The sequence below is a fragment of the Heterocephalus glaber genome, unplaced genomic scaffold (assembly GCF_053883595.1).
Source record: "Heterocephalus glaber isolate CG9 unplaced genomic scaffold, H.glaber_assembly_v1.0 deba00001465, whole genome shotgun sequence".
NCBI lineage: Eukaryota > Metazoa > Chordata > Mammalia > Rodentia > Bathyergidae > Heterocephalus > Heterocephalus glaber.
This window is the reverse complement of record NW_028258312.1, coordinates 20,029,423-20,044,965: the sequence shown is the minus strand read 5'-3', so window position 1 is coordinate 20,044,965 and position 15,543 is coordinate 20,029,423. Positions and strand designations below refer to the sequence as shown.

At 34.6% G+C, this 15,543-nt stretch overlaps 1 protein-coding gene across 14 annotated transcripts in view; it reads right to left on the bottom strand.

Annotated features, from left to right (window-relative positions):
* The window catches only part of Arb2a (ARB2 cotranscriptional regulator A), a 437,422-nt gene that overhangs the window by 317,977 nt on the left and 103,902 nt on the right, over positions 1-15,543 (bottom strand). For all 14 annotated transcript variants that reach the window (XM_087180725.1, XM_013071100.3, XM_013071103.3 and 11 more), the window contains one exon: positions 4,363-4,428. In XM_087180725.1, the coding sequence (XP_087036851.1) occupies positions 4,363-4,428 (66 nt within the window). The remainder of the gene's footprint in view (positions 1-4,362; positions 4,429-15,543) is intronic.

Here is a 15,543-nt window from a genome sequence, read left to right as displayed (position 1 = left end):
GTGCAATGCAATAACTCCTCGCATTGCCAACAAATAGGTATTTATGGAGAAATTGAAATAAGAAATACACAAAAGTTCTAGATACCAAAAAGTGCACTAGATTCTAAACATTCACAGCCAGAAAGCATGGGAATAGAAAAATAAAATAAAATTTCTGTACTTCTAAAACAATCAGACTGGTTTCTGTACTAGATGCTTAGCTCTAAAGGAAGTATAAATGACATTTTTTTCAGCAAGAACACAATGGCCACCAGGCTTAAGAAAAAAAAAAAGAACTTTTCAGTAAAGTCTTCCCCACCTATTTATTTAAAATTTCAAACACCTCCCTAAGAATTTCCTGGTCTCTTTCCCTGATTTATTTTCTTGCATAGCATATACCACAATCTGACATACTGTGTACTTTATGCATCTGTTTGTACATGGTTTATTCACCATCTGCTCTCTCTACGAGAATGTAATCCAAGAAGTCACAAAGTTCTCTATTTTGTATTCAGTTATGTTTTAAGTGTCTAGAATGGAACCTGGTGTGTTATAGGTACTTGACAAGTAAAGGAATGAACAAAAATTTTTAGAATACAAACACTTATCAAGCATCACCAGTGACTTCCCTTAGGCAAAAGGAATTTAACTCAATAATGCATCCTCTTAAAATGGCTATAATACTTGCCTTGTTCACAAGCATATATTGAAAATTAGACTAATGTATAATGATAAAGAATTTTAAAAGAGCTACACAATGTTAAGAATGAAAATGATATAAGTATAACTTTATGAGCAGTAACTAAAAATGTAGGAAGAGAAATATGAGGTGAAACACAATCATGAGCTTCACTTGCATGCTGTGTCCACAATAAGCAAATTACGATGTTGGCAGCAAAAGAAACTGAAGCCTCCCAGGAAGAAAAGTAGATGAAAAACAGAGGAAACCAAACCTGAGAAGAAAAGTTCCCTTTACCTAGGAACATTATATGAAAATAGAGGAATCTCTCAGGTAAAGTGGCTTTAAAAGAAAATAGTGATAAGAACAGAAGAAAAAAATTAAAAGGCATAGATGTCACTGTACAATTTAAAAAGTCACAATAGTTTCCAAAGAGGACTAAGTCCAAACTTGCACAAATAAAAGCACCTCATAGTCAGTGAGGCTTTAATGAATCCCAGAATGGCAATGAAAAGGCCATCTATCTACCTTAATGAGAAAACCTGTAGCTATAGACTTTCAAGTGGGCACTGATTACTGTGTCTTTCTTTCTATTTGACTAAGTCTTGTTAACCAATAGAGAACTCAATCTTTTAAGCAATGGAATTTTGCCACTTTGAATTCTAAATTAATCATTTTAAAACTGAAAGTATTTATTTTGAGAAGATACAAAAGTGTTTTTTATTATAATGCTACTCAAGAATTTTTAAGGGGCTACAAATTAAAGTAGCCATGAATAAATAAATAAAAGTTTACCTGAACATCCAGAAAAGCTGACTTGAAAATATGAGAATACCAGAAAATTCCAGGAAAAACCATAATAATATAATAATATTAATTATTATTAATAATTACCACTATGTGGTAAGAGCAAGACAGTACTTGAGCTAGTCATTGGGTAATATCCACCGCAATTAAATAGAGGACTCTGTCTATACACTGTAATTATAACGATATAAAGTCAGAGATGTTTAGACATTAAAATATCTATATAAATAAATTTTTCTTCATTAGCCTAACAAAGTTTAGAAGTGGCTATTCCAAGGCTATTTATCTTGAAACAGTGGCAAGTGATTAAGCAAAGAGTTCAATAAGGAATAAACATAAAGTCCATCCCGGTGCAGGACTTCACTTTATGGACAAATCAACCTCAAATACCATTAGGTCACTGAGACTGTATAAAACAGTATTTAGCAATTAACAATTCATTTTGATATACTGAGGAACTTCACAAATTGTGATGTTTCACTCAAACATGATATATGTATAAACTGAAAAAAGCTACTGAATTTGTTAAGATAATTCATGTAATCAGTATTCTATACAGGTATAAGATACTATAATAGAGAACATTTTATCCCGTTTATGTTCAGTGTAGAGCAAAACTAAGACATGATTATGATCTTTACTATCAAATCATGGGCTTCCCCAAAGCGCTATCATCTAAAAAAACTGTGTGTGGGGGGGGGGGAGGGTCTTTTTAAAGTGGTTTAACTATAAAACTAAATTTTAGTTCACTGTCAGGGAAAAAAGGCACAGTGGTACTCGTTTAGTAAAAAGAATGTCTTCTTTTAAAAAACACTGTTAAGTCTTGGATTTAGGAAAATCTGGAAAAACCATAATAGTTATTGAGGAAAATCTTCAGAATTATTTAAAATATATGATCACTTAAAAAAGAGATTAATTTGATTTTTTTAAGTTTACAAAATAAGGGAGTCTTTATTACCAAAAATGGACATGCTGTTCTTTTTAGGTCTTATATAATATAAATTTCTCTGTATGTAGATTAGCATCAGTCTAAATTTAAATTGAGACGATAATAAAGAGATTATAAAATAAAAGTCCTCTACCTGATCTCAGGTTTTCAATACATAATAAAATTTAACCTTATAACATGATGTATAAAGCCAATTATCTTGTGAATTGTACAGGAAATCTAGAGATTAGGGTTCACTGGAAGTAGAAATATCCTAGAGGGCTTAATGTTGAGTATATGGTATCTTTAAATATTATTCTTCAGAAACTCTAAAAGAAATAACAAAAAAGGAAGACTGGACAAAGTGACAGAATTGTATCTTGGCTTTCCAGAAGACCAAAGTGAATACAGTTTTTTATAAAGACACTAGATTGAAAGTCGAAACTAAAATGAGAGGTTGCAATCCAAACGACTGACATGCTCCTTCCCCCAAATTACTAAAATCTTGGCTTTCATAGATTTCTAAAGGAAAGAAAGATTCCAAATAAACTTAGGGTTGGCCTATTACACAGAATGTTTTATTCACTAATATTCACAGCACTTGGAGTGTCCAGAACCTAAAAGACCTTCAAATAAACCTTTGCTGAATTGAAGGATCAATGAATGTCTAACAATGTGACCTAGCACTTGGGGTTACCTATAGAAAATCAAATGTAAAAACAGAAGTTTAAAATTGAATTATGAAATCAACTTTGTTAAGTGAAAGGGTCGCCGAAGAAGGGGGCACACAGGGACGTTCAAGGAAGCTTTATTGAGGCGGCAGTCTGCAGCCTGCCGGGCTGACTCACAGAATGGAGACCAGCAACTAACTGCATGGGCTGAGCTGGAAGTTTATAGAGGGATCTTGCAGGTGGGAGAGCACTAGTCCATTGGTGGGGGTGGGTGATTGGAGCTGGGGTATGTAGCAACAGGTTTCCGTCAGGGCGGATGGAGTCACCACTTTAGGGAAGCCCCTATCTTACTGGAACATCTGACCATGAAACCGGTGGGGCAGAAAGACCTTAACTAGGCAGAGAGTCACTAACAAAGGGAGGTCAAGCCTTAGTTATGCGGAAGTTCCCTGTTCCCAGTGGCCGGAGTGGGGTAGGGGAAAGGAGAGGAGGGGGCTTGCTCCGTGGGGGCTCTGAAATACCTAACATTAAGAAACCCTCAAACTCCTCAACTTATAATAGAATATCATTACCTAAGGAATTTTAAAATTCTTATGCAAAATTCATGCAAATGAAATTACCTACATACAAATTTCGGGTTTTTTTTTTTTTGGTACTGGGGAATAGAACTCAGGACCATGCGCTTGGTGAGGCAGGCAGCAGAACCACTGAGTAAATCCCCGGCCCCTACATACAAGTTTTGTGCATTAAATAGATTACTTTCATCAAACCTTCCAAGTTGTTATATATAATACAACGTTACCAGGAACAGCAAAGACCACCGAATGCAGTCCAAACATCATTTCACACATAAGACTACTATTTTTTCATTTGAAAGCTTAATATTTAATGTTTTAAATTAAAAGTTTTTTAAAAAAAATCTGAGTCTGAAAACAAATCTCAATTTTTCACTCCAAAACTGCAAAATATGCAAAATTTCAAAAAGTGTTCTGCTAAAAAGGTCCAGAGCAGTGTTACAAATAGCAAGTACCAGAAATGAATTTGGGCATGTTCAGAGGAAACGTATTATATATAGAAATAAAACTTTTTTTTAAATCAAGAAATGTTTAAACAGCGAATGTCCAATGCAACAAAAAATGTCCTGGTTTACTTCAAATAAATAAGTAAAAATAAATTATTCCACTGAAAAGAAAAAGGATAAAGGAAAAGGTAAGTCTTTCATTTGTGTCAACATTTTCAAAATGAAATTGAAATATTTTACTTGAAATACCCATTTTTAAAAAAATAATTGGACTTACTGGAAGAGTGATTTTTTTCAGATTACAGTCCTTTTCCAGGAGCTCATACACATACTTCGTGATGATCTAAGTAGGAAAGAAATCACACATTAAGATGCAATATCATACATTATCAAAACGGATGTAAATTTTTGTAAAGTATTGCAAGTTACTGCTCAAAGTGAATGTCTAGTCATCTTGGAAAGTTCTGATTCTACATTAAGAGATTCCTCACTAATTACTTGTAATGGTTTACTTCCTGTAGCTATGTGAATAATTACAGACCTTGGAAGTAAAGACTGGGCCCAATTATTGTAAACGTGAAAGAACACAAGACTGTCTTCTTTGGATACGACTACTCTAAAAGCATCTTTTCTTTCTTCGATGTTTTTAGAATCTGTTTCCCTTGTAATTTCCCTACAGATCTTTTATCTAATATAATTCTTGTGGGAGTCTGAATCTCCATACTTCTTTTGTATTCACTGTATCAAGAAGGAAAATCTGTCAGGTATTATAGGCAGAAAAAGAGCAGTGACATAGAAAAGCCAGGTACCAGTAAATACTATATTTATGGGTGGTATAAACATGATCCTCTCAAAATATTCATGCTCCAACTCCAGAAACCTATGAATAAGTACCATTACATGGTAAACAGGCCTGCGTATATGATGAAGATTACTGATCTTAAAATAGGAAGATTCTCCTGGATTATCAGGGTGGACCCAATCCAATTATGTAAGTCCTTAAGAGTGGAAAATTACAGAAGCACAATGTGTCAGAGAAATGCAATATAAAAAGGATTCAACTGAGTAAGGAAAGGGATGTCTGAAACAAGAGCAAATATTTAATAGGTAGTTTTAATGGTCATTTTGAGGAGTGCTTCTCTTCCCTCAAATGTCCTCAGTTACCCGTGAAAGCTATCTCACAGAATAATTTTAGCAGCAATATAATTAAAAGTCAAATTTTATGAAACAACACCAGAAGATCATTTTTGTTTTTTAGAAAATTAAGATTTCAATGCTTTGGTGCTAACCTAAAATAGATTTTTTTATCCAGCTTTTTTCAAGGAGGCCCAAAATTCTTCTATGTATGTGTATTACATCATTTCACCTTGGAAACAGTATTTATATGTATGTTAGAATAGCTTTATCTCACTTGAAAATGGTAATTTCAGAAGCTATGACACTACATTAAAACTAGATAATAATCTGCTACATATTAATCTGATAGTATTCTCGTATTCAATTTCTTTCAACGAAGTAATTTATGTTCACTGTACTCTCACTGGAAGGTAGTGGTACTGTAAACTTGAAAGAGTAAACTAAAAATACGTAAGTTTAGACACAAAAGTAGGTTTGAAGTCACATAATGTCTTGTCACTTCAAGTGAAGTGGCTTAACTAAATGAAATTACCTAAAATGAGTGGCTTAACCTTTCTGAAAAATTCCTATGAAATCATAAAATATCCTTACAGGTAAAGCAACAACAAAACTAATCAAGCTTAACTCAAACTCAACTGAATTCTACCACTAGGAAAAATATTTAAGAAATTTAATTTGAAGGAAAAAAACACTATTTTGGCAGTTCAAACCTTTTAGCAATTTTCTCAATTTTCGTACTGCAAGACAATAAAAAATAAGAAGTTCAAGAACTGCTTATATTTGCCTTATAAAGCAAGTGTCTATTCTGAAATTTACAATATATTAAAATAAATAATACAATCATAAATCCAGTTAAGACTTGGAGAAATACTACCTAACTTGCTATTATACTTTTTCTGCCAGTTCCTGATGAGTACAGATGAAAAACAACCATAGACTAAGCCATGTATCTCATAGGCAGTTTTCTCCCCTTAAAATATACTTCTCAGCCTTAGTCATCAAACCAAAGATAAATCACTTCAACCATTTCAGGCAGCTTACCTTGCCTCACCTCAATCCTCCAGGACACCAAGTGTCCCACCTCCATGTTCCTGTGGGAATGACTGAATATCATCTAACATACTAACTTGGTATCACTTACCTGTTTATTGCCCAATGAGTCCTAGAATACTATCTGTATTTCTCTTTCTAGTCACAGGACTGTGGCAGGCACATTAAAGGTGCTTTAAAATGGGATATGAATTCTCCTAACTGTCCATCTTGTCTACATTTTTTGAGAAAGATAAGTACTTCCAATTTTAAGTTTTTTCTAACTGCTGAATCAAGGCTTATGAAAAAGCATCAAGGATTCATTCATTGCCTTCCAGATTGCATAGGACTGCAGTCTGCATTTAGAAAAAAAATGAAAACTTAATTTCAAAAGGGAGATGAGAAAAGTATTTCTGTCAGTGTGTCATCTTTGTTCAAATATTCACTGGAAGCTGTGTTCAGAAATGAAAAATAAAAGGCTTCAGAGACTAAGCATGCTCTAAAATCGCATCTTCATTCTAATAAGAAACATAAGAACTTCTAGTTTCCAATCCAGTGTATAAAGAGCCTTGAAGCAGTTACTCTGGGCCTCACAAAAAGAAAAAAGAAGAACAAACTGAAAGTCAATAACTCTTCTTAGATACATCAGAGAACTGAGGGCACAGGGCAAACTGCTTCCCTGAAAACTGCAGAGGCAGGCAAGCAGCTATGAATAGAGTTTTTAGGCAGCAAAAGTCCAGGAGCAGAAGCCTCAGTTGAAGGCTGCATTGAACTAGAAGTAAACTGTAATCGGTTAACTGCTAGAGGATCAGTGTGGACTATTTTAAGAGTTAAAAACTAGGAGGGTGCCCAGTCTTAAAGAATGGATGATAAAATCTGGTGTTACTTCTAAGGGCCCTACTAAGTTCTCATGGTGAAGCCTGTAGATAAACCCTCTCCTGCTTCTGGACAAGGAGGGGGAAAGTAACAATTGTGAAATATACTTCTCGTATTTCTATTACTATAAAAATAATCCTCATACTTTCTTAATAAGGCCTTATCACCAGAAAAATTACCAGAGCTTCATTGACCTGACAGGAAAAGAAATGCCCAATTTGAGCTCACTGGAAGAAAAACCCAGACAATAGGGAATACAAAAAAAAGGGCACTGGAGGAAATGTCAGCTTCAGACAACCCAGCTACAATAACAGTAAACACTGCCTAACTCCGAGTCAAATGAAGATAAGCCTGACACTAGACCTATCTTCCTCACTTCGATTTGCTTGATACATCATGTCGAGCTTTCAGCAAAAAAGTACCAGTCAGGCTAAGAAGCAAAATCCAAGCCAAACCTAACCAAAACTCTCCAGTCTGAAGAGACAGACCAAGCACCAGAATCAGACTCAGACTAAAGATACTGAATTATCAGACTGAGAATTTAAAACAAATATGATTAATGTATTAATTGCAAAAAGGGGGCAATATACAACAACAGATAGGTTAATGTAAGAAGAAACATGGAAATTCTAATAATCAAAAGGAAATGTAAGATTAAAAAAAAAACTGTAACAGAAATGAAGGAGGCTTTTGATGCTCGTGGCCAAGGAAAGAATCGCTGTGCTGAAGATTTGCCAACAGAAACTTCTAAAACTTAAATATATAGAGAAAAATAAAATATAAAAACAATATGAGAGAACTGTGGGACAATTATAAAAGGTGAGAGTTTTACACAATGAGAATATAACAAGGAGAGGAAAATAGGAAACAGGGGAACTATCTGATGTTATAATGCCTAGGAATTTTCTAAAATTAATGACAACACAAAATAATAGATTCAGGAAGTAGAGAGAACATCAACCAAGACAAATACACACACACACACACACACACACACACACACACACACACAGCCCTACATCTAGCTATATCATATTAAAACTGCAGAAAACTAAAGATGAAGATCTGGAAAGAAGCCAGGAGTGGAGTGTGAGGAGAACTTACCTAAGAGGGAAATGGACAAGAACTACATCAGACTTCTCTTCACAAGCATTCAGGCAAAAGGAGAGTAGAGTGAAATGCTCAGTGTTGAAAGAAAAAACAAAACAAAACAAAAAACTACCTACCTAGAATTCTGAATGCCCTCCAAAAGTATCCTTCAAAAGTGAAGGAAGACTTTCTCAGACAAAAATTGAGGAAAATTTATCCCACTAGACCTGCCTTCCAAAAAATGTTAAAATATGTTAATTCAGAGAGAAATGATACAAATGATACAGGTTAGAAGTATGGATTTACATTTTTTTAAAAAAAGTGTTAGAGAAGAAAGGAAGGTGAAATATTCTTTTAATTTTTCTTATTCTTCATTGATTTCATACATAAGTTTATTCAAATAATAAAGGCAACAATGTACTTGGTGATCACAGCTTACAGATAAGTGAAATGAATGACAGCGTGTTAGTTACTTTTCTCTCGTTGAGACAAAATGCCAGACGCTCACAGTTAGAGGAGAAGGGGTTTATTTGGCTTACACTTGAAAGCGGTTTCAGTCCATAATCGGCTGGCTCCAGGGCCGGGATGGCAAACAGGCATAGCAGAGGAGAACAGCATGGCGTGCACAGGGCAGCAAAGGCAACAAGGGGAACTGTTCATGGTGGTGGAAGACAGCAAAAAGCAACAAGAGACCTTCACCTCCTCTTTCTGCCTCATATCTCATCCAAACTACTGGGATTAGGGCTGTGCCAAACCACTCATTTACATGTAGTGGTTTATTAATCACATGCCCTTAATCCCAACATCACACATTCCAGATTCAGCTACCTCTGACCAAATGAGGCTTTGCGGGGACATTCAGACCCAAACCATAACAGACAGCCATATTGTGAGTGAAAAGGGAGAAACCGAAAAAATACAAAAACTGTTCTACAGAACTTGGTACTACTCATGAGGAGAACTAGTGTTATCTGTAAGAAACACTGGAAGCTTACATTGACTACATCTGGTAATTTTTAAGGATTTCTTTTGATTCTTAAGAAGCAGCCATATAGATAAAATTAAATGAATCTATACTAGAGGAGATATTCATAGAATAAACTGTTGGCTACCAATAGAAAAATGCCCACTAAAGAATTAGATTCTAACTAAATTTGTTCCTACCTCAAGATTTCTCCATGCATGGAGTAAAGGCAAGTTTTCAAAGAGGAGTAGGAGTGATCAAAGAAACACACCATAAAAATAAGAAAAATGAAGTCTGATAAAAACCATTTCTCAGTGGAGCACTTCCAACAGAAGGGGAGTGTATTCACCTGTTGTAAATTTACTCACGACATTTATTAAACATTTGATGTGTGCTCACCATATACCTCTTCATTTCAACATTACTTCTGGTCCTGAATTAAATAAGAAGCCAACACTTACATCCTTTACTCCAGGGAAAGCATTGAAATTATGCTAATAGATTATAATTTAAGGGAATAGATAAGGGTGACACTATGAAGCCTGCTGGAAGGTTCTTTAGGCACTTTTGAGACTGGATTTCAGAAATAAAATGGGAAATATGATAGAAGATATGACTAGGTAGATGAGAAGAGAATATAAATATTTTAATTAAATAAATATTTAAAGTTTATTATTTGATGATCAAGCTTCTTTTCTTTCTTACTCTAAAGAAAAGCTATCGCTGGTAGCATGGCAATTTTTTCCCAACTGATTCACAGCAATAACAATTTTTATTTCACAACTTTATTAACTATGTAAGATAAAAAATTTTATATTGGGCCCATTAAGAGAAAAAGAAGTTCGGTCCAAGACATAAAACACCAATATCCATATACCATCAGTCACATCCATCACTAGGGAAGATACCTACATGTTAAGAGAATTCTGATTTTAAGTGGAAGACAAGATGAACTCAACGAGAAAGACTGAAATATTTCTATTAAATTCTATGAAAATCTCAGAAATCAGATTCACTAGACTACATGAATTAGTAAAATATGAAATGAAATAGTAAAAATTGAAATACTTTACAATTTTTTAAAAATTTAAAAGAATTTTAAAGAAAACAATTCTTTTCTGCATGTATGGTACAGAGGATTGAACTCAAGACCTTCTCATTGACCTACGTGGCCAATGGCCAGCCCCTGTCACATTATGGGTGTTTTTTTGTTGTTTTTCTTCTGAGAGAGGGTCTTGCTAAAAGAAACAATTTTGAAAGAACCTAGGAGAAATCTAGCTTAAATTGATGGAATGAAATTTAGTAATTGGTAATTAGTACAAATTTACTCTCAGTTCTTTGATTAAAATAATTATGTATATAATCTTTAGATACTCCTAAAATAGTTGAAAACAGTTTAGTTTTATCTAAGCATTATCTTTAAACATTATTCATTTGCTTAGAAAGCCCAGGTTTTGCAAGCCAAGAGGAACCTGTATAAGAAATGTGATTTATCACCCATTTGCTTAGAAAGCCCAGTTTCACAAGCCAAAGGGAGCCAGTCTAAGAAATCTGATTTATCACAAGTGTATCACAAAAATAAGTTTGGTAATGTAGTCTCACTATGTTAGGAGTTTAAAAATATTTTGGAGAAAAACTTACACTTTTAACACAACCTTTATTAATATTCTGTGTTAAGTTTCATTCTACTTATTGATAAAAATAACATTTGAAAATCTGACACCTTTCAGAAACCAGTCTTATTCATTCCCAAATAGACAAAATGCAATTGATAGGAGAGTCTAGCTTTGAACAATGACTTGCTTTGGAACACATTTCTCCCCAAAGCAATACAATAAAAATATTGACACATTATTTCTATCTTCAGGGTTGAGCAATTTATGATTCAACAGAAACAGGTTTAGTACAACATTCTTGGAAAACATCAACATTTTGTACTGAGGACTGAACCCAGAGCTTTCACACAAAACTGTGCCCCCAGCCTTTTTTTTTTTTTTTTTTTTAATTTAGGGTCTTGCTAAGTCACTCAGTTCCCCAGGCTGGATTCACACTTATTATTCTCCTGACTCAGCTTCCCAGGGTGCCTGAATTAAAGCTATGTACCACCAAGTCAGGCTTTTAAAAATTGTTTATGTATGTATGCATGTATGCAGTACTGGGGATAGAATCAGGGCCTCACACATGCTAGGCAACTGCTCTATCACTTTTTCCTAAACCTTTTTAAAATTATATTTTGAGACAGAGTCTTGTTAACTTTCCAAGTCTGGCTTCCAATTTGCAATCCTCTTGCTCCAACCTTCCAACTAGCTGGGATTACAAGGTTGGCCACCATGCCTAGCTAAAACATCAACTTTTGACTAAAAATAAAACCTGCATGCATAATTAGGTTTACTTTTTACTCTACCATACTCTTATGTTTTAGATGAGTATTTCTTATATGACAAGCAAGAAGTTTTATTATCTTGAATTTATTGTGGGAAGTTTATTGTAATTGGACATTAACTTTCATTATACTTTGTACCTTCTTCTCACCTTGCTTTTCCTACTTCTGTGTTTTCCCCAGAACAGGGTTCTGCTATGATGTTCAAGCTGGTTTTGAGCTCCCTGGACCCGAGCTACCCTCTCACCTCAGCACCCTTAGCAACTTGGACAATAGGCCTGTGCCATGGGCCCAGTTTATCTTATCTTTTAGTATTCTGTGTTTTTTTAAAATACCTGCCTCTCTGGTAAAAACGTTATATATTCTAGTTCTGTTTCTCTAGTGATATCCTTACAATTTTAGCACAAATGTTTAGAACACCAAAGTCTAACATTAATGCTTCTCTATTCGTGAACAGTTCAAAGATGGGAGTGAAACCTTTACCCCATTTTTTAACTCATCTAACCTCTCACAAGTTATTTTTATGTAATGTATTTGTTTCATGTTGTTTTTGTCACCTTTTTGGTGGTTATTACTATTGGGTTTTATATAGCAAAAGTCTGTACAGATTGCTCACTTGCTTACTAATTCCTTTGCTCAACATTCCTTTTTGGTTGTGTCTCACCTTGATTAGTCCAGTTTTCTTCTTCTAGTTCTTTAGGAAAATGTAACCTGTCAGCCTTTGTCTGAAAATGTTTCTACGTGGACTAATTTTGAATGAATTGTATTTGTGTGTATAACTCTGTCAAGGCTTTTCCTCCGTGTCTTCTACTTTCCATGCATCTTACTATGTCTGCTATCATTGTATCTGAGGCTGTATGTAATCAGCTTTATTCTCTGGCATCCTTTCTTTTTCAAAATAATCTTTCCTATAACTTTGATGTACTATAGTTTCATTATAATGTCCAGGGTACATTTAATCTTATTAATCCTTCTTAGGACTCAGTGTACTTCCTGAATCTTTCCTTAACTATAGAAAATCAACAGACATTTCTCAAAAATACTCCTCATTCCCATTCTTTTCTAGGAATTGTATTATATATACTCATGTTACTATCCCTATTATAAACTGTCTTCCATATTTTCTATTCCTTTTTATTCCTTAGAGCTACATGTTAAGTAGTTTCTTTAGGTGTATCCTTTAGCTAATTCTCTCTTCAACTGTTTCCAATCTTTTATTTAACTATTCAATTTTCAACTTCATTAACTCTATTGTGGTTTCTATACATTTTATCAGGTACCATTTAAAATCTACTTTTTATAGACTGTCATAACCATTTTTTATATATTACCAGAGTTTAGACCTTGAATGGGTCCCCAAAGCCCATGTGCTGACAGCTTGGTCCCCAGCTTGCTGCATTAGTGGGATGTGGTAGAACCTTCAGGAAGTGGGGCTTAGTGTGAAGTTGGGTCCTTGAGGGTGTGCTCCTGAAAAGGAAATTGGGACCCTTGCTCCTTCTTCTCTCTTTGTTTCCCAGCTGCCAATAGACAAACAGGTCTTTTCTGCCACATGTTCCTACCACAGTCCACTGTGCTAACTAACACAGGCTTAAAGCAATGGGGCCCGAGTGACTGAATCTTCTGAGACTGTAAGCCAAAACAAATCTTTCCTCCTAAGTTATCTCTGGTGTTTGTCACAGATATGGAAGGCTAACTGGTTTATTAAAAAATGTTTTTACTCATTTTAAGTATTTATTTTATGGTCTCTAAATAACAGTTCTATTATTCAAAGTGCTCATGTATATCTCCAATTATACCCATGGAAGGGGCACCTTAGGTGTACTGCCTTTTTAAAGTCTTCCCACTAGATATTTGCTTCTCTGATTTACTACTCAGCAAATAATTATTTGTTGGGTTCCACTCTTATGATTATTATAATTCCTTCAAGTTTTATTTCTTCTAAGTGACATAAGGTCTGCGATACAGACGGTAGCTTATACTTGACTGTACTTCAGATAAAACCAAGCAGTATATGGTACTCAACAAATTTTTATTGGTTTTTATACTTATTATAGTCATTCATCATCGAATTAACAGAAACAAGCCCTAAAAGATCCTGTAGTCCAAATGATTATCTATTTATTCTTGCCTTTCTTTCTGGAGATCTTTCAGTCTTAAAAATATGAGGTGAAAGTATTTAATATAGTATTTAATATTAAATAATAAAATATTTAATATAATATACATGGTATTCTCAGATTATAAGGTGAAAGAGTGGCTAACATAACAACTTCATGGCAAAATATTAGTTATTTTATGATATTTTATTCAGCGTTTATACACAAAAAATACTGCAGCTGAAATGTAGCATACACCCAATTCCAAGGTTAGCTCATCTCACCATGAAGAGTAAAGTCCACTAGGGTACAATTTTTACTGTAAGACACATTAAATGAAATACTAATGTACTCAGAGCATATCATTCCCACAGCTTTCCAACCACAACTCCCTCCTGATTGTCCGTTTTACATCTCTAGATACTGATATAAACATCACCCAGTCTTATACCACTGAGAGGAGTAGTTCAGCAGTTTCATGTTACTAGTCAAGTTTGGGGGTAGAGGACTCCTGTCCATATTTTTTTAAAAAAATACAATCTTACCTTCACTCAATCAATACAATCTTCAGCATTTTAGGCTGTGATATAGATAATGCAATGAGAAATAAGCATAAAAGTAATACTAATAATCACTTAATTTTCTTCCTTTGTCAGGTCTCATTGTTTCAGAGGTTCACCTGAGCTCTGACAAATTAAAAATGTCTTGAGCTGAGATTAGATGTATTGTCTATTATAAAAACATATGCATATCAATAAATGAATGTATATGTATCTATGAGTGTATACACATGTGGTAGTTAAGCTTAATTCTGTTAACTTGATTGGCTTAGGATCTGCAAGGGATTAGTAAAGCACATTTCTACTTTTGTCTGGGTTGCTCATGAAGGAATGACCTTACATGCTACATTTGGTCCCTGGCCTCATCCTGCCACTGTTTTCTGGCTCTACTTTCCACCCACTATAAACATAGCATCTTTGCTGTGCCATGCTTTACCACCAAGAAGTTTGTGCCTTGGAGTCAGCTGACCATGGACTGAATCTCTTGAAACTGTGAGATAAATTAAACCCCTGCTCTTGTAACTTTTGGGTAATAGGTACTGTGTCTCAGTAAACTACGAAAAATACACAAAAACCTATGAAAATACACAAACACATGTCATGAGCTGGAAAGTAATGATACCACTATTAATGCACAGATATTGGGGTGCAAGTATGTGTATCTATAAAAATCTTCACTAAAAAGAGTCAATTCATTAGAGAAAAGGCTGATTGAAGCCCTGGAGCAGAAAAAGTGCAAGCACATTGGAAAAAAAAAAAGATTGTACTGCACCAATGTTATGACATACTAGATGTTGCCCCAAAGCCTCATGCACTCATAGGTGGAGCTTTTGGGAAGTAACTGGATCATGGGTGTGTGATACTGGATTAATGCACTGATGGGTTAATAGCTGGGTATGATGTTGGAAGGGGAAGTCTGGTGGGAAGAGGTGGTGATTGTGGGTGTGGCCTGGAAGGATATACATACATATCTATGCACACACACACACACACACACAGTGTGTGTTGTATAATGTATAAATCTGGTTACACATATCTATTTTCTCAAACGTGTCATTTCATTATGGTAAAAGCTTTCAAAATTTTCCTCTAGCTTTTTGAAATGAATAATACATTACTGTTTTTGTACTAATCCTAATTTGCAATATCACAACAGAATTTCTGTAACTTAGTACCCACCGATAAACCCTTTTCCATCCCAACCAACCCTGTAATCTTTCCTCATCTCTGGTAACCACTATTATACTCTGCAGTTCTATGAGATGAACTTCTTTAGTTCCTACATATGAGTAAGGTCATGCAATAAATACTTCTCTTCCTGTGGCAA